This window comes from Cokeromyces recurvatus (assembly GCF_025118155.1).
Source record: "Cokeromyces recurvatus strain NRRL 2243 chromosome Unknown BX663scaffold_9, whole genome shotgun sequence".
NCBI lineage: Eukaryota > Fungi > Mucoromycota > Mucoromycetes > Mucorales > Mucoraceae > Cokeromyces > Cokeromyces recurvatus.
In genome coordinates, this window is record NW_026251395.1 from 440,658 (window position 1) to 461,348 (window position 20,691).

The following is a 20,691-nucleotide window of genomic DNA, read 5'->3' on the forward strand; positions in this document are numbered from 1 at the left end:
TCTTTAAAAATTCTAAAAATGGTAAAATTATACTATTGTTACTGTCTGCTTACAAGGTTCTTTTTATAATATATTAACTTGTATTTTTACATACAAGTCTCTCTCTCTTATACAAAATAAAATACATATTTGTGAACATATATATCCAATAATACCTTGATTTACTACAACTAACTTATTCAAAAGAAATATATGTACATGGACAATCTTCGGATATCTAATATAGTTTAATGCACCTTTTTTTTTTCTATTTTTTTTTAGTCAATTTTTCTTATTAAAAGGAATAGCTATATAATCTTTAGTGGGCTCATTTATGATATCTGTTTATAAATGTACTCATAAAATTTATAATTTGCCTAAATTTGGGAATTTCTTTCTTTACTGTATAAATTAAGAAAATTTATAAAATATAAAAGGCAATTACCCCTAAATTTCCTTGTTATTATATCTTTAAATAGAAAGTCTTTTATTCATTAAAATTTACCTTTTTTTTTCTTTTTCTTTTTATTAACATTATCAATATTTTTCTTTTGTAATAAGTCACTTGTAAATTATTATCGGTAAGAAATTAGAAAGAGTATATATATATATATATATATTTATATATCTTTTTTCTAAAATTCTATTATGATAGATATGGATCTTAAATATATTTTATGCGAACCTGTATCAAAACTTGCTGCCAAAGCAAATGAACAAGCTGCTTTGATGCAACAACATCAAAAACAGTTTGGTGTAGAATGGTCAAATAATCGTTTATATTCATCTAATCAACAACAAAAACAACAACAAGATTGGAATCACCCTTTAGTACCACCATTACTGACCCTTCATCATAGTCCAAAAAGTAGTTGTAGTAGCTTAAGCACATGTAGCAGTACAAGTTCAAATAATAGCCGTAGTAATGATGAGTTTATAGCAATCCCTAATAAAAGTAAAAGCCTTACTCCATTACATACTACTAGTAGTTCAAGTCAAAAATCATCAAGACGTCGAACTGCAAGTGATGTAAGCCTCACAAGACATCATATGTTCGTCTATAGTCACTTTAATCGTAGACCACGCTCAGAGTCCACAAGTAGTAACAATACTCAACATAATAATGTACAAACAAGAATCCCCTGGACACCTTTCGAAGATCATTTACTTCAACAAGGATATGATCAAGGCTTATCATGGGCAATGATTTCTTCAACTTATCTTCCACATAGGTCCAGAGGCTGTTGCTGGGGAAGATATAAAACTCTTCAAAATAAGAATATGATTGATCCGAATCATTCTCAATTGCGCCATTTTAGAAGACCTTGGAAATCAATTGATTTTAGTCATCATCATCACCATCAACATAGTAAAAAATCATGCTTGTAAATAGATAGCCTGGTAATCTCTTAACTTATTCCCCTCAATTATGCAACAACACTCATTAGAATATATAATATACGCATATCAATATAAATTTTCGGTAAAACCGTCCAACCCCCTTAATATTAAAGCACATCTCACATTAAGAGTTTTTTTTGTTTCCTATCATTATATATATGATTCAACATTTTCTTTCTTACTTATTTTTTATGTTATATGACAAGTAACTATAATTTGTACCCTCTTTATGTATATATAATATATATGACTTCTTTTTTTTTAAAAAAATAAAATAAAATAATATTTCTCTTATCCCTTTTCACTCCTTTTTTATATACATGTATATATGTTTCTGTATATCTTCTTTTCCTCCCTTCGGCCTCCTCTTACCCCTTCCTCTTTTCCCTCTCTCTCTCTCTCTCTCTCTCTCTCTCTCCACTCTTACCCCACTTTATGTCATTTATGTATTTCAGTTAGGTTGCATAAAAAAGACTACTCGTCCTTAATTCTTATTTAAAAATTAAAATCATTTGATTCAAAATGTGGCACTTAATATGATACATGTTTATTTTAAACATGATTTGCAGAAAATCAAAAAGAATATTGAATGGAGAAGAGTTAAGGGATCAGAAAAAGAAAAGACGGGGGGTGGGGAGCAGGAGGAAGTAAGAAATATGATCGGAGAAAAATTGGATATGGAATATAACGTAATAGAGGTTTAGTATATCTACTGTAATTTTCTGTAAAACAAGAAATATTTAGTACAGTATTTTGCATTTGAAAATAGAATTTTTTTGTTTGCCCAAGTTATTAACCTATGGCTATATTTGTTGGTCTTGCTCCAAGAACCTTTACATTTTTGGCTTTAATACCCATTTTTTTTTTAATGGCTATATAACATTGATTACGAAAAATATATGTTTCTTTAAATACTCTTATAAAATTTTGTTGAATAAACTATTATATTCACTTTTATACATTTCAGTAAATTTATAAACCCTGCGATTTATCTAAGAAAATTATTTTTGATTTTCATGTCGGACAACTAGATTTTAACACTATCTCCCTTCTGGTCATTTTATTTGTAATCGCTTAGATACAAAAGGACCTGATTATAAATCAAAAGAAACAGAGGAGATGTATTGTCCGAATATTTCAGTATCATTAGAGGAAGAGGAAGAAGAACTTTCTACACTTAACAGGCTTGGTTTTCATAATGTGCATATTGTTATGGATAATACCACGATGCACAAAATTGTAAAAGTCGTAACAGCAATTCGTAACTATGGAAATACCGCTTTGTTTCTACCACCATACTCGCTTTTTTTTTAAGAAAAAAATCCCATTAAAGAGTATTGATCAAAGATTAAGGGAGAAGCACGTAAAATGCCTCTTTTGAAAAAAAAAACGAAATGATTACTGACAGAATTGAAGAGGCAGTCCAGAAAGTTACACCTGAAGACTATCAAGGCTGGATCCGTCACTCACGAAGATTATTTAATATTATACATATATAATTATTTATTTGTATATATCTTTAAATTTGCTTACTAGAATAAGAGTCTATAGCTTTTCTAGCTGACAAATCTCTCTATATCTCTTTCTTTTTTTTTCTTTTTTCCTTTTAACAAAGGAATTTAAGAGATATTACCCAAAGAAAGCATTAGTCAGACATTAGTTAATTTCAATACTAATAAAGTGAATGAATATTACAGGTCATTCATGGCTGTTTATTGATTGTGAAGGTGTATTTATATATATATATATATATATATATCGTATCAATATATTGATGAATTCTGCATAATTTCAGTCAAAAAGATATTATTAGATATTATAATAATGTTCTTTTGTCCGAAGAATGAAACAAGAAGATAGACTGCTTAAAACTCAACTTGGAGTCAAATCAATAGGAAAAGTAAGCATCATATCATCTCCCAGAATAAAAAAGTAGTATTGACGCTATCATTATTATTACTATACTACTCAATGCGCCGTATGCAGCAAACATTGTTTGATTTCTATATTTTTTTGAGCAACGATTATCAAACTGAAATAATTACTATGGTAGACGAAGCGCATTGAATGAATGTACAGTCACTCATGAAATAAAGATAATTCTGGAGGATACAAACAAAATACTATTTAGTTCTTTTTTTTTTTTTTTTTTTTTTTTTGTGATGAATTGAAAATCAGGGATTATATTCAAGTTTCAAGATTTAAACGACAATACTACTGAGAAGGTTTCAAAGATATATAAAAGTAAAAGGAAAAAAAAACCAAAGGAAGCTCTCGTATCTGATATTCATAATACAATGATAAATACATAGACAAAATGATTAAAAAAAATAACTCAATTAAATAGATATATAATGGCTGTAAACAATATAGTTTAAGTAATTTTATAAGTATTATCTAATGGTAAATAACTTTATCAAATATTGGTTTGGAACTAATACAATAGCTTGTGGAATCCTAATACCTTGGTTATATGAATTATGATGAACATTGCTAAAGATATTTGGTCAGTCTAAGGTCTGTTGCTAAACTTTTCTGTAGTACAACTACACAAACCAGCTTCAAAATCCAGATCCAGAAATAAAGCGCTATCACTAATATGACTGTTCCTTATTTAGAGAAGCAGACTTAAAGAGATACACAGATAAATATATATAAATATGTGTTTGTATTTCTATATTAAATTAAGTCGTCCTTATTCTACACTAACACAGATTGCTTCTTTGTCCAATTTGGAATAATTCTATTCATTTTCAAAAAGAAATGCCTCGAATACTATATATAATATTTATTTATCTATCAATGTATGAAAAAAATTTTATATTCTACAAACAAAATGTTTATTCTATTCTTTTATATAATGATACTTCATTATTTCGTTTATTCCTAAAGTTGTCAGGCCACAATGAAATAATCTAGTCTGGATAGACTACCAACCTGAAATACATTTCTCTAACACAGCTTGGAATAAAATAGAAAAAAAAATATTCCTAACTAGTCGAAATGACTAACACAGTTTAAGACTGAATTTATCATCAGATCTAGTTCGCTGGTTACTCATGTATCTCGTTGATGCTTTAACTAATTACTTAATGATCAGGCAACTTGCTATTTCAAGTACTTTACATGACTATTTGTAAAGCAACATACCACTACTACTACATGCCGTTTCCAAAATACACTGTTGATTTTAAGTATCTAGCACTATTGAATAACTCTTTCCATCCCCACCCCCCTTTTTTTTATATCCTTGGTCCTGAAAAAAATAAATAAATGAAGCAACCTTTTCTTTTATTAATGATTTAATCCAGGCAATTCTGATATATTCAATATTTTATGCCCAATTGAAAGTTTTTAAATAAATGTAAGATAGATTATAAAAAATACGCTCAAAAATCTGATGCCACCCATTGTCTGTTGTTAAAAATACAACAATAGTATCTTTTACTGATCAACTATAATTGGCTGTAATAAAAAAAAATTTGATATTTACTTTAAAAGTAAATTTTATACATACGTATACAATCATCAAAAGTGAAAAAAAAAACCCGAAAAAGAAAAACAATGCAAAAAAAAAAATTAATTTTTTATTCTTTTTCTCTTCTATATTCTTCTTTTTTATTTTTTTATTTTTTATTTTTTTCAATATGACTACTTTATACGACTTTACTGTTAAAAATATTCAAAACCAAGACTGGGCACTTTCTAGTCTTAAAGGAAAGGTAAATATATCGTCTTAATAGACTCTACTGTTGGCTGACTAAGATAGTATGACAGGTTGTCCTTTTTGTAAACGTAGCCTCTAAATGCGGATTTACTAAACAATATGCTGGTTTAGAAGAACTTTACAAGAAATATGAACCTCAGGGCTTTGTTATTGTTGGTGCCCCCTGTAATCAATTTGGCGGTCAAGGTATATATTATATAGAATAAATATTGCTTTAAAAGACATTAAATACATATATTTATTTATATGCATTTACTTTATATAGAACCTGGTTCAGAAGAAGAAATTCGTGACTTTTGTTCTAATACTTGGAGTGTCACTTTTCCTCTTACTGCTAAACTGTAAGTTTTTTAAAATAGAATAAAATAGACCCAAATTAAATCATGTATAAATAGTGAAGTAAATGGTAATAATGAAGCTCCTGTTTATAAGTGGATGAAGGAGTCTCAACCTGGTATTCTTGGGTAAATTAAGATATTGAAAAGTCTATAGATATGAATATGAACTAACTCATTTTACGTAATAGCTTAAAGCGTGTTAAATGGAATTTTGAGGTAAAAGAGAAGGAAGAATATTTTTTTTTTCTTTTCTTTTAAATTACTAACTTTAATCTATATATATATATATAGAAATTCTTAATTGACCGTGAAGGAAAAGTCGTTAAACGTTTTGCTTCTACTACTGAACCCAAGTCAATTGCTGCCGAAATTGAAAAACTTTTGTAATGGAAATCTTATCTTTTTATAATAATTAAACAAAGCTTGTCGCAATAATAAGTAATGAAGACAAATAAAATAAAATAAAATACCTTGACTATTTTTAAATTTATTATGATATATGCTTTATATTTATACTACGTAATTTGATGATTTATTTGTGTATATACATTTGTGTTGATAATCATTTCTTCCACTTCAGCGAGAAGCCTTATGTCCTATCACTTTACCATCTCCACCTGTTCTATCTGTAGTTCCTTTTAAACTTAATTTTGCAACTGTATCCCAAAGAGATTGGTTTGTGTCTTCTTTCATTTGATCTTCTTGATGAGCTTGTTTTACTCTATCATCCAAACCACCTTCTTCTGTTATTGTAGGATCTAAGACACCGTTTGCAGCAGATGGTTTCTTAGTTTGAGGTAGAATTGAACTACCTCCTTCCATCATCAACGTTTCACGTGCTCTTCTAAATGCTATATCAAAATTGGTAGGAAGATGATCTAGTAGTATAGACTTCTTCACTACAACTTCATTACATGCTGTAATAGCATTTGTTTTTTCAACGACAATACGTGTATCATTACTAGGTGTAGGGTCCTATATTTTTTTTTATAAAGCAAGCATTATATATATTTGAACTTTATCATAATTTATATGTAATTTTTACCAACCAGAACTGATATATTTGTCCTGCTACGTATAGCTAATTAACAAAGATTTAATATGTTATAAAAGTATATTATTATTATCATCATTTACTCTTGGATTTTCCATTGTCTTCAAGCAACGCTCCCGAACTTGAGCTATCTGCTTAAACGCAGCTTTCCATTTTTGACCATCTGGATCACTTGACCATAAAATCTCGCCAACACCCATATTTCGAACGGCTTCAGAACTGGCAATAATTAAATCTTTGACATCCATCATCGAACCATAGCTCAATTTACTAACTATATCATCCGCAAATATATACGATTGAATAATGTCCTAGGAGAAAGTAAGTAAAAAAAAAAAAAAAAAAAAAAAATAAAAAAAAATAAAAAAAATTACTAATAAAAAATACGGTTTCTGTTTCTTGGGAGGAAATCTTTTTTTTTTTTCTTACCTTATATTTCTCAGCCAAGTCTAAACTTAATCCACATGCAGGCGCATAACCAAAACATTGTAACTTAAATTCATCTTTTCCTTTGCGAAATTCATCAATATAATCCATCAGCATAATTGTTAAAATGGCTGCAGTTGCGCCACCTAAACTATGACCCACAATAATTAATCCTGTAGTAGAATGTTCATTTGTATAAGCAATAAGCTGAGGCGCAACATGTCTCAAGAACCATATTGCTGAATTCTATATAAATATAAATAAACATACAATTTTTTTTTCTCCCCACATATATCGAATAATATAGAATACCTTCATACCACTATGAATAAACCCTCCTTTCCATGGCTCATATTCACATACTAAATCTGTAAGAGTATCCATAACACTCTGAAATGAAAGATGGAATTGTTAATATATACATATATACATGTTAAATAAGTTCCTTTTTACCATGGTTCCTCGAATAGATAAAACAATGGAATTTGTAAAACGGTCCCTTGCAATAAAATAACTTGGCCTAAATGCTTCTGCTGATCTAAACTCATATGCTAAAAGGTCTTCTTTTGGAATAGCTAAATATTCAATAATTGATCTTGCATCTGAATGCTCACGTATTGCATCTGAAAAGATGCCATTCCCCTTTCCTATAAAATTCAAACCCTTCCAGCCATAAGATGCTATTGAAAATTTCCAAAATCGAGCACCCATATCAATCTCGGATAAATTTTCAACAAGATCCCAAGTTCGATTTCGTGGCAAGTCTGCATAAAACTTTTCCAATACTGTAAAACCTGTGATGACTTGCATATGAGTCAGCTCAAAGCCTTGGCCAAACGAAGCCAAGAGTTTTCCAATTGATTTAATAACTTGACTGATCTCAGCAGGACCATCCCAATTGCGGTGGTCTATGGTTTTTTTATTATTTCGATTATCCTCAGGGAGAGTTCTGATGTTCCCATTATCTGGTTTATGAACAGGATGTCGCTTTGTTTCTTGATGATAATTCATAGGTGTAGTGGTATCTTTATCTTTAGTAGAAGAAAAGTTGAACCAAGAAGAAGAAGAGGTTTGTTTAAAAACAAGCTCAGGTGCAGCTATCATTTCTCCAAACTCATCATCGTCATCAAGTTTATTTCTATGATAGGAAGCTGTTTCTACTCTCTTTTTACTCATTTTTAAGGGTTGTATTAATGAGTCAGCCACATCTTCATGATTAGAATGTAGTTCATATTCGTCATATTCACTCAAATCACTTTCATCAGGGTAATCAAGACCTTGATTATAAATATCTTCATTTTCTTCATATTTCTTAAATCTTATACCACCTTTGTTAGCTTTCTTTCGTTCACGATGAAATTGTAAATGACGTTTTAATTCAGCAGCCAATTGCTCTTCTGTCATGAGATTAGTCGATCCCACAGGCAAATCATGCATAATTGACTTTTCTAAAAGTTGTTCCTGCTGTTGTTGATCTTTGTTTGAAGTCTCTAAAGGTTTTTGAAATTGATAAGATATTTTGATTTGCAAAGCACCTACGTTATTGACACCTGCTCTTTCGCGACCGATACTTGAACTTGCGCCTGTTGATAATTTCTTATCCCAAATCTCATAATAACTCATAAAGGTCTCTGGCATAGTTGTAAGCGTGCTTAAACGAATTTCCGTACGTCCCACATGTTTATCTGGATAAATTGTATAATTATCATATAAATCGAGTTGAATAGTGCCAAACAATTGTACATGAAATGTTACAATAAATTCAAAATATTCATTCCAGCGTCCTTCACGAAATTCTGAAACAGATGTTTGATAACGTTGATCTAAATATTACGTAACATGGTTAATTATTATAACTCTTTTGTGTTGTATAAACTTGTCTTATCATTCGTACCTCCTAAAGTGAGAATAACATACGGTCTTTTTACTTTTACATTTAAAAAGCAATTAAGAATTTGAATCTATAATAATATGACAAAGTCAGAAAGATCTAAAGCACTTGTGGCTAGTAGTAATAGTCTTTACTCTCAATCTTCCATTCGATAATGGAGAAGCTGTATGAGTTACTGGACAAAGCACAGGAAGCAATTCATGTGGATCATTATTATTTGGCATTATGTATTTATATTAGGAAAAAAAAAATAAATAAAAAAAATAAAATAAAAAAATTAAATATGTAAATGCACATGACAACATAAAAGTATCATTAATTAAAATAATTCAATTTACGTACGATATGCAAAAAAATCATTTTATTACAGTGAGCACGGTAAAATTTGACATTTTGAGAAAATTAAATGTCCGTAACCAAAAAAAAAAAAATGGATGGCACTAAGCCAAAAATGATTATTCCTTGATGTCTAGAAGCCTTGTTCTTTTGAAACGTTACAATAAGTTAAATCAAATTGATCTGAATAATGATATTTATTTCTTGACTTCAAAGCAATTAGTAGAATGAAGTTTTATTATAACATTGAATGATTTGTCGTTTATAATAGGGTAACTGTTTGGACAGCTTTTGTCTTTTGTCCATTGCTTGAGAAAGACCCTAATGCATTATTAATTATCTTTCTTTTGTTCTATAGTTTACAAACCGAGTGTTATGCGGAACTGAATTGTTTTATATACCAATGTTACGGAAGATGTGATATAGGTCCATTCATCGTATAAAAGGATTTTTTATTGAATGTTTTTTTTTTTCTGCAAATCGAGGATACAAATGCGTGTACTTGCCACCTTATTCCCCTGAATTAAATCCTATAGAACAATTCCGGTCAGCTGTTAAGAGTAAGCTCAAGAGACAATCAGATTCTCGAAGAAAAAACTCTGCAAGACTGTATCACTGAAGCGTGTAGCCAGGTTCCTCAGATTCATCTTTATGGTTTTGCTAAGCATTCCCATTCGTACTTAGAAGATTGCTTGAATAAAAAAGCCATTTAAGATCTTTCTGATAAGCAAGATCTGAAAATATTTCTCATATAACTGTAATCAACTAACACTACATGTTCCAGATGAGTATAACTAATTCGATGTATATTAAACAAAAATGTAAATGATTAAGTTAGGAATCTTCATGGTTGACAATGATGGGCACAGTGAGATCACTACTAAAACAACAAGACAAGTAAAATTTTAAAACGCAACTTGTTGATATGAAAAGACTGTATAACGTTTTATAAAAACGTTTTTTTTTTTTTATATTCATTTTAAAAGTAATCATAAAACGTGTACGCACACACACACACACACATATATATATATATATTTGTATTTATTTGAACATAGGAGTGAAATGAGGGCACTTGAGGTATATATATTGATAGTAAGTTGTTTGCTCAGTAGTTTGTTTTACGTCTTTTGATTTGACCTTCTTTCGAACGAATTTCTGCTCGTAAACAGTGTATGGCTGCCTCATGCTCGTGAATTTTACTTTCTAAATCATCAATATATGCTTCCAGCAAGATAATTTTAACTTTATTGTCGTTTAACATGGTAGGCGTGACTATGATTTCTGACGGGTTCAATACTGGTTGTGGGTTAGATACTGATGGTGGGCTCGATATTGGTGGTGGATTTGATACTGGTATGTTTAAAGGGATTTCATAAGAGATTGGCCTTTTGTTCCAATCAATGGATGCCAATACCCTCGTGTTTTTTCCTTCATCAAGCTTTTTATTTCCATATCGCTGGAAGAATCTGCAAGCATTCTCCCTTGTAGCGAAATGTAGAAACCCATATCTAGAAAAATATACAACAAAAGCAATAAGTACAATGAAATTCCGTTATTTTGAATACTTACGGTTTATCTTTTAAGAACTTGAAATGTTGAAAGGGTACAGCAAGATTAAGATTTCGGAGCCATGATTCGATGCTATTAGCAAGGTCATTACAGTTAATTTCTGTTAACGTAACCGAAAGGTTACGATCAGTACAGCAAATTTCCATTGTTGTAGTCAAGCTTAAAAGTAATAGCTTTTTTTTTCCAACTCTTGGCTATCTCTACTCCGTCTAATAGCCAAAAAGGACAAATTTTTAAAGAGATTTTATTGAATGAAAGAATTCTTAGTACGTCTTTTGTTTTTTTGTGGAATTTATGATAGACATTTTACATGCCACTGCAAAAAATTTGTCCGTCGTACGTATGGAGTACTATATAGCGTACGCGCGTACGACGTATAGCTTTTTACATTTGATGGGTTATTTCTTTGAAAACCATGAACCATCATTGGTATTTTGCAGAATAAATCGCTTTTGAAATAATAGTAAAAAAAAGGATATTCCTTGCAATTAATAATAGAAAATAGGATTACACTTACCTTTACATCTTTAAAAAGAAATAGTACAATTACGTAGTAAATAGATACAAATAAATAAGAGAAAAAGACAGAGATAATAATGATAGGGGTCTAGGAAGCTAAATTATAACAGTTAAACAGAAGCAAACAAACAATCTATAATAAACAAAATTGATTAGTTAGTAAATAAAAAAATAAAAAAGAGTATTGGTATTCAAAAGAATAAAATGCTTACCGAATAAAAGGTAAGGTTGGTATATCTTATATTAGACAAAGAAAGTATACTTTTGGAATTAACAGATAAATGTTATGTTTATTTTACCTTTTTATATACATTTATTTACCTGTTTAAAACGTGTTTGATTAAAGATAATAGACAAGTTAGTATATGTGTTAATATGAACAATAGTTATTATCTTACCTTTAGCATATCACTGAAAAATGCTCTGTATAAAAAGTAGAAAAAGCTACTACCAACATAAACAAGACTCTTTTGCTAAGAAAGAAATAAAACTGGTCAGTATAAATTCGTTAATAAGAATATTCTAAATCTTTATACTACCTTGAATATAATAAATATCTATAGAAAATAAAACAATTGTAAGTAAATAAGTATTAATCTAAAAGAATAAAAAAGAAATAACAATGAATGTGGAAAGCTAGTAATTTTCTTAACTTTCCCTATGATCATATGATTTTCTATAGATCCATTTTTGGAAAAAAAAAGTGTTTTTTTCTGCTGTAATTTCACAATGCAAATAGTGTGATTACTTTTTCTTTTTCTCTCCCTGTAAAAAAGACACAGCCAAAATAGCTGTAAATTTAAATATTAAAAAAATAATGATTATTAACAATAGAAATGTCTTTTTTTTTTATATATATTTATTCTATGATATTATATTGAACATAATATATTTTTTATTTGGAAGTTTTATTTTAAAAATTAGTAGAAATAAACAATTAAAAAAACCGCTGCTAAAATTGTAGCGTACGACGTATAAAAGTACTATCCGTCGTACGCCAACTTTTCGCAGTGACACAGCCACACTACAAAACATATAAAAAGGGGTGAATATTCAGAATTTCAATAAATTATCCTTTCTCTGTCCTCTGTGGCAGCCTTCTCCTTATCTTAACGATAATGAAAATGAAAAAAAAAATTACATTAATTCTTGCAATTGTGTTGAATCTGATTTAACCTGTTTTCACGCTGTTTCCAGTCAAAAGTACGATTATCTTGCTTGACTAGTTGTGGATTCAAAGTTGTAATAAATAGAACTATGTATATTTATCTCTTTTTTTGAATACGTTTTCATTCCAGTTCTTTTTTAATCAACTTTACCGTCAATTCGTATTTATTATGGCTGACGTCGCTTATAAACTTTTTCTTTTGAAATGTATACCTCAAGTGCCCTCATTTCACTCCTATGTTCAAATAAATACAAATATATATATATATATATGTGTGTGTGTGTGTGCGTACACGTTTTATGATTACTTTTAAAATGAATATAAAAAAAAAAAACGTTTTTATAAAACGTTATACAGTCTTTTCATATCAACAAGTTGCGTTTTAAAATTTTACTTGTCTTGTTGTTTTAGTAGTGATCTCACTGTGCCCATCATTGTCAACCATGAAGATTCCTAACTTAATCATTTACATTTTTGTTTAATATACATCGAATTAGTTATACTCATCTGGAACATGTAGTGTTAGTTGATTACAGTTATATGAGAAATATTTTCAGATCTTGCTTATCAGAAAGATCTTAAATGGCTTTTTTATTCAAGCAATCTTCTAAGTACGAATGGGAATGCTTAGCAAAACCATAAAGATGAATCTGAGGAACCTGGCTACACGCTTCAGTGATACAGTCTTGCAGAGTTTTTTCTTCGAGAATCTGATTGTCTCTTGAGCTTACTCTTAACAGCTGACCGGAATTGTTCTATAGGATTTAATTCAGGGGAATAAGGTGGCAAGTACACGCATTTGTATCCTCGATTTGCAGAAAAAAAAAACATTCAATAAAAAATCCTTTTATACGATGAATGGACCTATATCACATCTTCCGTAACATTGGTATATAAAACAATTCAGTTCCGCATAACACTCGGTTTGTAAACTATAGAACAAAAGAAAGATAATTAATAATGCATTAGGGTCTTTCTCAAGCAATGGACAAAAGACAAAAGCTGTCCAAACAGTTACCCTATTATAAACGACAAATCATTCAATGTTATAATAAAACTTCATTCTACTAATTGCTTTGAAGTCAAGAAATAAATATCATTATTCAGATCAATTTGATTTAACTTATTGTAACGTTTCAAAAGAACAAGGCTTCTAGACATCAAGGAATAATCATTTTTGGCTTAGTGCCATCCATTTTTTTTTTTTTTGGTTACGGACATTTAATTTTCTCAAAATGTCAAATTTTACCGTGCTCACTATATTATTTCAATTGACGATAATATTTATGACCCTCGTGCTTTTGCTGGTATCTGTAAAGCATACCTGAAAGATAATCTTGGTGATCGACGAAACAGTAAGAATGCCGTTCTCTTGTCTGCTTGCCGTCCTACCCTAGGTATCGATCCTATCCTCTGGTTACCTATGTCAAATGCAGAACGCAGCCGAATAGTCCGCTGGCGTCTAGGTTGGTTACCTGGTGGTGCCCCTAAACCGAGCATCTATCACCCTAATGCCTTGTTCACAAGATCTCATGCTATATGGTGCCTACATATGCATCGACGACTACAAATGCCTTTGAGCGAACCCAACCCTTTGTCCTTCCTCTTGAATAAGCTGCCAAATAAACAAAAACGCAGTCCATCAATCTCATCAGCTTTCAACTTGTCTGTCTTTTCCGCCTAGACGATTCGTTAGCCTTCTATGTGCCTTATACTTTTTGAACTTGACTATCTCCATCATGGTAAACTTCCTCCAGAAACTGCACCCCTCGGTACAAAACTTGTAAACTGGTTACATAACTCTGAATCTAGTATTTATTGATATATCTTACTTTTCCTCTTCCCTTCTCTTTCTTTTTTACCCTTTTGCCTATCAAAAGGTTTTTTAGTACACTTTTATCCTTTCTCGAACTGACCCGGGCAATCCAATATGCCAGTATTATGTGCTCACATGGGTTGTTTAAATTTTTGTTATAAATAAAATAATTCTTAATCATATTATTTCAAATTTGAAGAAATAGGTCAAGTCTAACGCTATTTATAAAATAAAGTATATCTATTTTTAATTTTTTTCTTTTCTTTCTTTTTTTTTTTTCTTTTTTTTTTTTTTTTTTTTTTTTTTTTTTTTTTTTTTACGGCAAAAGCTCTCTTGAATGGATTAAGTGACTGTAAATGAAATAAAAGATATTATGATGCAGATAAAGATGTCATACTCTTTTTATTTATATAAACATATAATAGGTAATATGTGTATGTAGATGTAGATGTAGCTTTTATATAATTATTCTTTTCAACTTGAAAACAGAAGCAAGTAGAATTCCAGTAAGTAAGGATGTTTAAAATAGTAAACATTCATTTTGATTTAGTCAACTAGTAAATACATAGCAGCTACTACTTGAATACTACATCTACTGGGTAAAAAATTGAATTGGAAGACCCTTTTTTTTTTCCTACATGGGCTTTAGAAATGAGTAACAAAAGATTAAAATAAAGTTACACAATGACTCATTCACATTCTATCTGGAAATGTGCTATTGTAAGCAATAGAAAAGTGGTGGTAGTATTTAAAGGGATTTTATTTGTACTCTAGTAGTTAGAATTTATAATCAATTTAGTTGTTTAATAATTATTGTAGTACTCTTTTTTTTTTTTCGGACGATATTAAGACTATGTATCCGATATGTAACAAACAATTGGTATAACGTATAGCTATAGATGATAAGACTTTGATCTATGTTTTAAGAGGGAAAAAGTTCAAGATGTTTATGTAAGAAAAAAAAAAGGCTTCAATAGGTCACGATGGCAACTGAATTTTTCTATTGAATTCCGTAATTAGCAATTTACACAACTCAATGTCAAGTATGATCTTCTTTCAGACCCTATCATTAAAAATTTAATGTACAGTAAAGATTCAAATAATCTTCCTTCATGTATGTAAGCAATTGATGTGTTCCTATTATTGACATGAATTTAATCTATTTTTCAAATGATGCATAAATAACTTTATCACTTCTTTTTTTTTTTCATTAGTATTTGATATACTGCTGTCTTATATCAATTAGCGCTCTTTTTGTATACTGTATTGTCAAATAATAATGAACTTCTTTCGCTAAAAGGTATATTTACAAGGAATTTTATTCAAGTTCTTAAGTTCAATGTTTATTGTTATTTTCGGTTAGTGTCTTTTCTGTAAGAATTGCTTTTATATATACATATTTGACAGCTTAAAAAATCTATTTATATTCAATAATCACCTAAAATTTTAATATATTTATTGCAATCTCTTTTCGTTCTACAGGTCGGGCATTCTCTAAAAGGTGATAATAAATCAGTCTTCATTTATCATGTAAGTGATTTATTTAAACATAATTTTTACTATATCTTCTCTTTTGCTACTGCTATTACTTTATGCACAGACTAATTATACCAATACTGCCATTATTCATGATTATAGTCTTTATCTCTTTTAGCTCAAAAAATGTGATTTCTTATTTTATATTTGAGTGACTTGGACAATTTAGTAAAAACTTTAATCAACATGAAAATACTAAATAAGAAAATGTGATTTTCTCTTTCTCTGTCTCTCTCTATCTCTGTGTATATATATATATATATGTGTGTGTGTGTGTGTTTCTTTTTCCTTCTGCTATTCTCGATTATATGTACCATCTGCGTTTTGAATTTATTTAATAGTTAAAATAATCAAGTACTTTATATTATTCAATTGTATTTTGATATCATCTAAATAGTTAACATATAAAGAAAGTTACAAAAAAACAGTTTAATCACAAGATAGTAAAAAAGATGTGTAACTATTGCAAGCACAATTCGGAAAATACCATTTCCATAACATGTTCGCACACACACACGCACACACATACACATACACATACACATACACACGCACATACATAAACACATACTATAAATGATCTTCTTCTCTAATGAAATAGTAGTAAAGATGAAATGTATCCCATATAAAGATTGTTGGCAGAAAAAAGAATTCTTAATTTTTTATACCTTTTTTTTTTCTTTTTCTTTTTCTTTCTCTCCTATTCTTTATTCTTCTTTTTCTTATTAATAAATAAAGCAAATATACAATGAGTTCTTCTATGACTAATAATTATAATGAAAGTAATTTATGGCGACAAGCGTCTATTGTATCAGCAAATAGTTATTCCAGCAGTAGTGGAAGAGATAATAGTTTTGATTATTCAGAAAAAGAATATTCCTTGGATTTTATAACACCTAAATCAGATAATTATTATCAATTGATTGATGATTTGGCTATTATTGACGAGATTTATCAAACATACAATGATGAAGTAGAATCAGAACCTTATGGTACCTTTAATATCTATTTTAGCTCGAATATATCTTTTGTAAACAATTGCATTTTTTTTTTTTTTTTGTAGAAAGACAAGTGGCAGATGCGGCAAGGAATGTAGCACATAAATTAAATACAGTTTCTCAAATATGTCAGACAGAAGAAGAATATATTATGGATCTCGAATTTTTTTTATTTTATTACATGGAACCAATGGAAAGATGGATTCAAGAGACTAATAATGCTGATATATTCCAAAAATATCCTACTTTTTGTTTCAAAAATGCTTTAATCGATTTATTTGAAATATCAAAAGAATTAACCAGAGCACATAAATCATTTCATAAAAGTATACAAGAAAGGTACCATTAATAATAATAATAATAATAATAATAATAAAATTATTGATTTATTTTTTTTTTTTTTTTATAGATTCAAGATGTGGGGTCCAACACAATTCATATCCGATTTATTTACCAATTTTGTAAGAGAGATTACATGTCAATATGTATAAAAACATATATATTTTTTTTTTCTCTTTTACTTACACGAATCATTATTAGTATGAAAAATCAATTATATATGAAAAATATTTAAATAATTTCCCAGATGTAATCGTTACAATAGATACTCTTTACAGAAGATCATCAGGGTTTCCTAAATTTATAGAAGTAATATATTTTTATATACAGATATATATATATATATTAATAGTGTGTGTGTGTGACATGTCTGTATTTACATGTTCCTATAATAGCATTGTGTTTCCCGAGCAAATATACCAAATACGAAAGATTTTCTATTCTATCTAAAAAATCCTATTCTTCGGCTCTCTGCATATACATCTTTTGTATCGCAATTATCGACTGCAACAGAATTATCACATCCCGATTATCGGGCTTTAATGGGAGTAAAAGAAAAGTTTGAACAACGTAACTTCCAATGGGAAGATGTGTAAGTATATAAATATATGAATATGCATATGTATATGTATATATAATAAGAAGCTTCCCTCCCCACCCCACCCCCAATCCAGACCACCCTCTTACATAATGTATATAATATATATATAACTAGAATAAAAGACCGTTTATCACACATTCGAGCCTTGGAAGCATTTCAAACAATACAAGATAATCCTGCAGCAGTAACAGCAACTCGAAGGCTAATTATCAATGGTCCTTTAACTAAAATTGATATCTCTAATCCTCACTGTCTAAACGATATTCGCACTTATTTTTTATATAATGATCTCTTCTTCTTTTGTCAAAAAATGAAACAAAATAATAATAATAATCATAATCATAATAACAGGTCAACTAATAGCAAAAAAAAATTAATATACAAAGGAACAATTAATTTGAGAAATGCAGAAATCATGCCTCTATCAGCCAAATATATCGCCAAAATGACAGAAGTGAAAAAATCATCGTTATCTTCTTTTAGTTCTTTCATGTCACGTAATAAGTCTCCAATCATCGATCCACGACAACAGTCGCCGTCTTCTTCTTTTTCTTCTTCCGAAGATCAGGCGTCCATTTTTGGGTTCGAGATGCATATCTCGAATGATATCGCTTCAGAGGTCATGTTCACTTCTCTTCGAGGCGAAGGTCTTTCTTTTGCCTCAGGAAATGGTACTGGTGATGGTAATAAACGTCTCTTTATTATGCGAACTCAAACTGAAGCTGAACAAAATGCTTGGATCACTTTTTTACGCCAAATAAGTAAACACATATCACAGAAGAAATAGGGTTCTTTTCTTATTATTCCTGCCTACCTTATTCATTGTAAATTTATATTTATTAAATACTTTTATTATTATTATTATTATTATAGTAAGAACCAGTCTAAGGATAATGATTATGTAATAATAACAATAAATAATTATTATACTTATTTGGCTTTATTTACTTTATTTCCTATATATATCTTATTTGTGTACTCTAATTGTACAAAATATTAGTGCTGAGCCCATTGAATAGATTTAAGATCAATGCCTTCTTGGACCTATAAAATAGCATGTCAACATACACATATACATATACATATATATTTTTAATAAACTTACCATTTCCCATAAAGGAGACATTTCTCTTAACTTGCCTACATGTTGAGCTACCTTTTTGATAACAAAATCAATTTCTTCATCTGTAGTAAATCTACCAATACCGAAACGAATTGAACTATGAGCCATTTCATCATCTGCACCTAAAGCACGCAACACATAGGATGGTTCGAGTGATGCAGATGTACATGCAGAACCTGATGATAATGCAATATCTTTTAATGCCATTAATAATGATTCTCCTTCAACATATGCAAATGATAGATTAACACATCCTGGATAATTATGTTCAGGATCACCATTACGATGCACTTCTTCAACTTGAGATTGAATACCTTCAATCAAACGCTTTGAAAGTCTTGAGATTCTAGCATGATCATACTATTTGAAGTGTTAGTAGCTAAATTTAAATAATCTTAAATGATCCTCAGAACCCCTGCACATGGCTCATTATGAAAACCTTACTATCTACCTTTTTTTTTTTTCTGTTAAGAGAAAAAAAAAGGGGAGGTAGACTTGGTTGCAAGCAACCAAAACGTAACTATTCACTCCCTTTCTTGTAAGGCCTTTGGAAGGCATTTTCATCATCGGATCAATATAAATATATATATAATAGTTTACCTCCATTTCTTCTTTAGCAATTCTACAAGCTTCACCAAAACCTACAACTAATGGGTGAGGTACTGTACCGCTTCTTAAGCCTCTTTCTTGTCCACCACCACTTTGTACAGCTTCCAGACGAACTCTTGGTCGTCTACGCACATAAACAGCACCAATACCCTTTGGACCATAAATTTTGTGACCCGAAATACTCATCAGATCGATGTTCATTGCATTCACATCTAATGGGATTTTGCCTACTGCTTGCGCAGCATCTGTATGGAAAAAGATCTTTTTTGATCGACATAATTTACCAATCTCTTCTATAGGTTGAATTACACCAATTTCATTATTCACTGTCATGATGGAGACAACAGCTGTATCAGGTCGCATCGCTTCTTCCAACTGCTTCAAGTCAATACGACCATTGGATTGAACTGGAAGATAGGTTACATCAAATCCTTCTTCCTGTAACATTCTACATGATTCTAATACACATTTATGTTCCTACATAAAAAAAAAAAATGTATATTAGTAATACATCACTTTTTTCTTTTATTGTTTTGCGACTTACGATTTGTGTTGTGATAATATGCTTCTTTTTGTTTTTATAGAATCTTGCAACACCTTTTATACTAATATTATTTGATTCTGTAGCGCCTGAAGTAAAGATAATTTCTTTGGGGTCAGCATTGATTAATTTTGCAACATGCTAAAAGAATTGTATTATTAATATAATAAATTTAATTTTTTTTTTTTGTCATCTAATTTACCTCACGAGCAAGCTCAACAGCTTTCTCAGTCTCCCAACCGTATGGATGAGTTCTAGAATGAGGATTACCGTATAATTCAGTCATATAAGGAAGCATGGCATCTAAAACTCTAGGGTCGGTAGGACTTGTTGCTTGCATGTCAAGATAGATAGGCCTGTCATACCCCTTGACAACTTTTGATTCAAATCCCAAAGAATCTTTTTTTTAAAAAGAAAAAAAATAGTAAAACAAAACAAACACATTGTCAATATACATGTGTAATTATCCTCTTTTTTTTTTTGCAAATTATATTCTTACCAAGAGTAGGTTTGAGGGTTTCTGTGGTTGTTGTTTCTTGCTGTTGCTTTACATTGATAGAAAACAATCGACTTGAAATGGGTAAAGTTGTTTTATATAAAGGTTCTGCTATAAAAGATCTTGTTAAAGAACGTTGAAATGCTTTTCTTAACATAGTGTCCAGTCTTCTTCTTTTTTTGTATTAATAAATAAATAAAAAGAAAAAAGAAACATATACA

At 29.7% G+C, this 20,691-nt stretch overlaps 7 protein-coding genes across 7 annotated transcripts; 3 read left to right on the forward strand and 4 right to left on the reverse strand.

The window, feature by feature from the left end:
* The first annotated feature begins 500 nt into the window (after window positions 1-500).
* On the forward strand, window positions 501-1,463 carry BX663DRAFT_350444 (uncharacterized protein). The gene is made up of 2 exons (XM_051522169.1): window positions 501-560; window positions 635-1,463. Exon 2 carries the CDS (start codon window positions 637-639, stop codon window positions 1,366-1,368), a length of 732 nt encoding a protein of 243 aa, XP_051383940.1. The 5' UTR covers window positions 501-560; window positions 635-636; the 3' UTR covers window positions 1,369-1,463.
* Window positions 1,464-4,984: 3,521 nt separating this feature from the next.
* BX663DRAFT_505863 (thioredoxin-like protein) lies at window positions 4,985-5,935 on the forward strand. The gene is made up of 6 exons (XM_051527118.1): window positions 4,985-5,102; window positions 5,158-5,293; window positions 5,373-5,448; window positions 5,503-5,571; window positions 5,634-5,661; window positions 5,737-5,935. Exons 1-6 carry the CDS (start codon window positions 5,028-5,030, stop codon window positions 5,830-5,832), a joined length of 480 nt encoding a protein of 159 aa, XP_051383941.1. The 5' UTR covers window positions 4,985-5,027; the 3' UTR covers window positions 5,833-5,935.
* Window positions 5,915-9,111, reverse strand: BX663DRAFT_505867 (uncharacterized protein). Its single transcript, XM_051527119.1, has 8 exons — window positions 8,951-9,111; window positions 8,820-8,886; window positions 7,379-8,748; window positions 7,238-7,315; window positions 6,929-7,171; window positions 6,583-6,810; window positions 6,491-6,526; window positions 5,915-6,420 (listed from the first exon to the last, which is right to left on the reverse strand). Exons 1-8 carry the CDS (start codon window positions 9,038-9,040, stop codon window positions 6,022-6,024), a joined length of 2,511 nt encoding a protein of 836 aa, XP_051383942.1. The 5' UTR covers window positions 9,041-9,111; the 3' UTR covers window positions 5,915-6,021.
* Window positions 9,112-10,260: 1,149 nt separating this feature from the next.
* On the reverse strand, window positions 10,261-10,870 carry BX663DRAFT_432901 (uncharacterized protein; the record flags this gene model as incomplete). Its single annotated transcript, XM_051522963.1, has 2 exons — window positions 10,261-10,636; window positions 10,725-10,870. 2 exons carry the CDS (start codon window positions 10,868-10,870, stop codon window positions 10,261-10,263), a joined length of 522 nt encoding a protein of 173 aa, XP_051383943.1.
* A 146-nt stretch (window positions 10,871-11,016) lies between these two features.
* Window positions 11,017-12,856, reverse strand: BX663DRAFT_485443 (uncharacterized protein; the record flags this gene model as incomplete). The annotated part of the gene is made up of 9 exons (XM_051524612.1): window positions 11,017-11,205; window positions 11,242-11,249; window positions 11,456-11,480; window positions 11,642-11,716; window positions 11,783-11,800; window positions 11,992-12,034; window positions 12,228-12,267; window positions 12,420-12,465; window positions 12,806-12,856. The coding sequence occupies 9 exons, from the start codon at window positions 12,854-12,856 to the stop codon at window positions 11,017-11,019; spliced, it is 495 nt and encodes a 164-aa protein (XP_051383944.1).
* Window positions 12,857-16,367: 3,511 nt separating this feature from the next.
* Window positions 16,368-18,647, forward strand: BX663DRAFT_535953 (Dbl homology domain-containing protein). Its single transcript, XM_051530612.1, has 6 exons — window positions 16,368-16,755; window positions 16,827-17,100; window positions 17,171-17,222; window positions 17,302-17,409; window positions 17,496-17,692; window positions 17,816-18,647. The coding sequence occupies exons 1-6, from the start codon at window positions 16,512-16,514 to the stop codon at window positions 18,486-18,488; spliced, it is 1,548 nt and encodes a 515-aa protein (XP_051383945.1). The 5' UTR covers window positions 16,368-16,511; the 3' UTR covers window positions 18,489-18,647.
* Window positions 18,580-20,660, reverse strand: BX663DRAFT_505925 (cysteine desulfurase). The gene is made up of 6 exons (XM_051527120.1): window positions 20,474-20,660; window positions 20,177-20,373; window positions 19,978-20,115; window positions 19,425-19,910; window positions 18,807-19,184; window positions 18,580-18,745 (listed from the first exon to the last, which is right to left on the reverse strand). The coding sequence occupies exons 1-6, from the start codon at window positions 20,625-20,627 to the stop codon at window positions 18,698-18,700; spliced, it is 1,401 nt and encodes a 466-aa protein (XP_051383946.1). The 5' UTR covers window positions 20,628-20,660; the 3' UTR covers window positions 18,580-18,697.
* Between the last annotated feature and the right edge of the window lie 31 nt (window positions 20,661-20,691).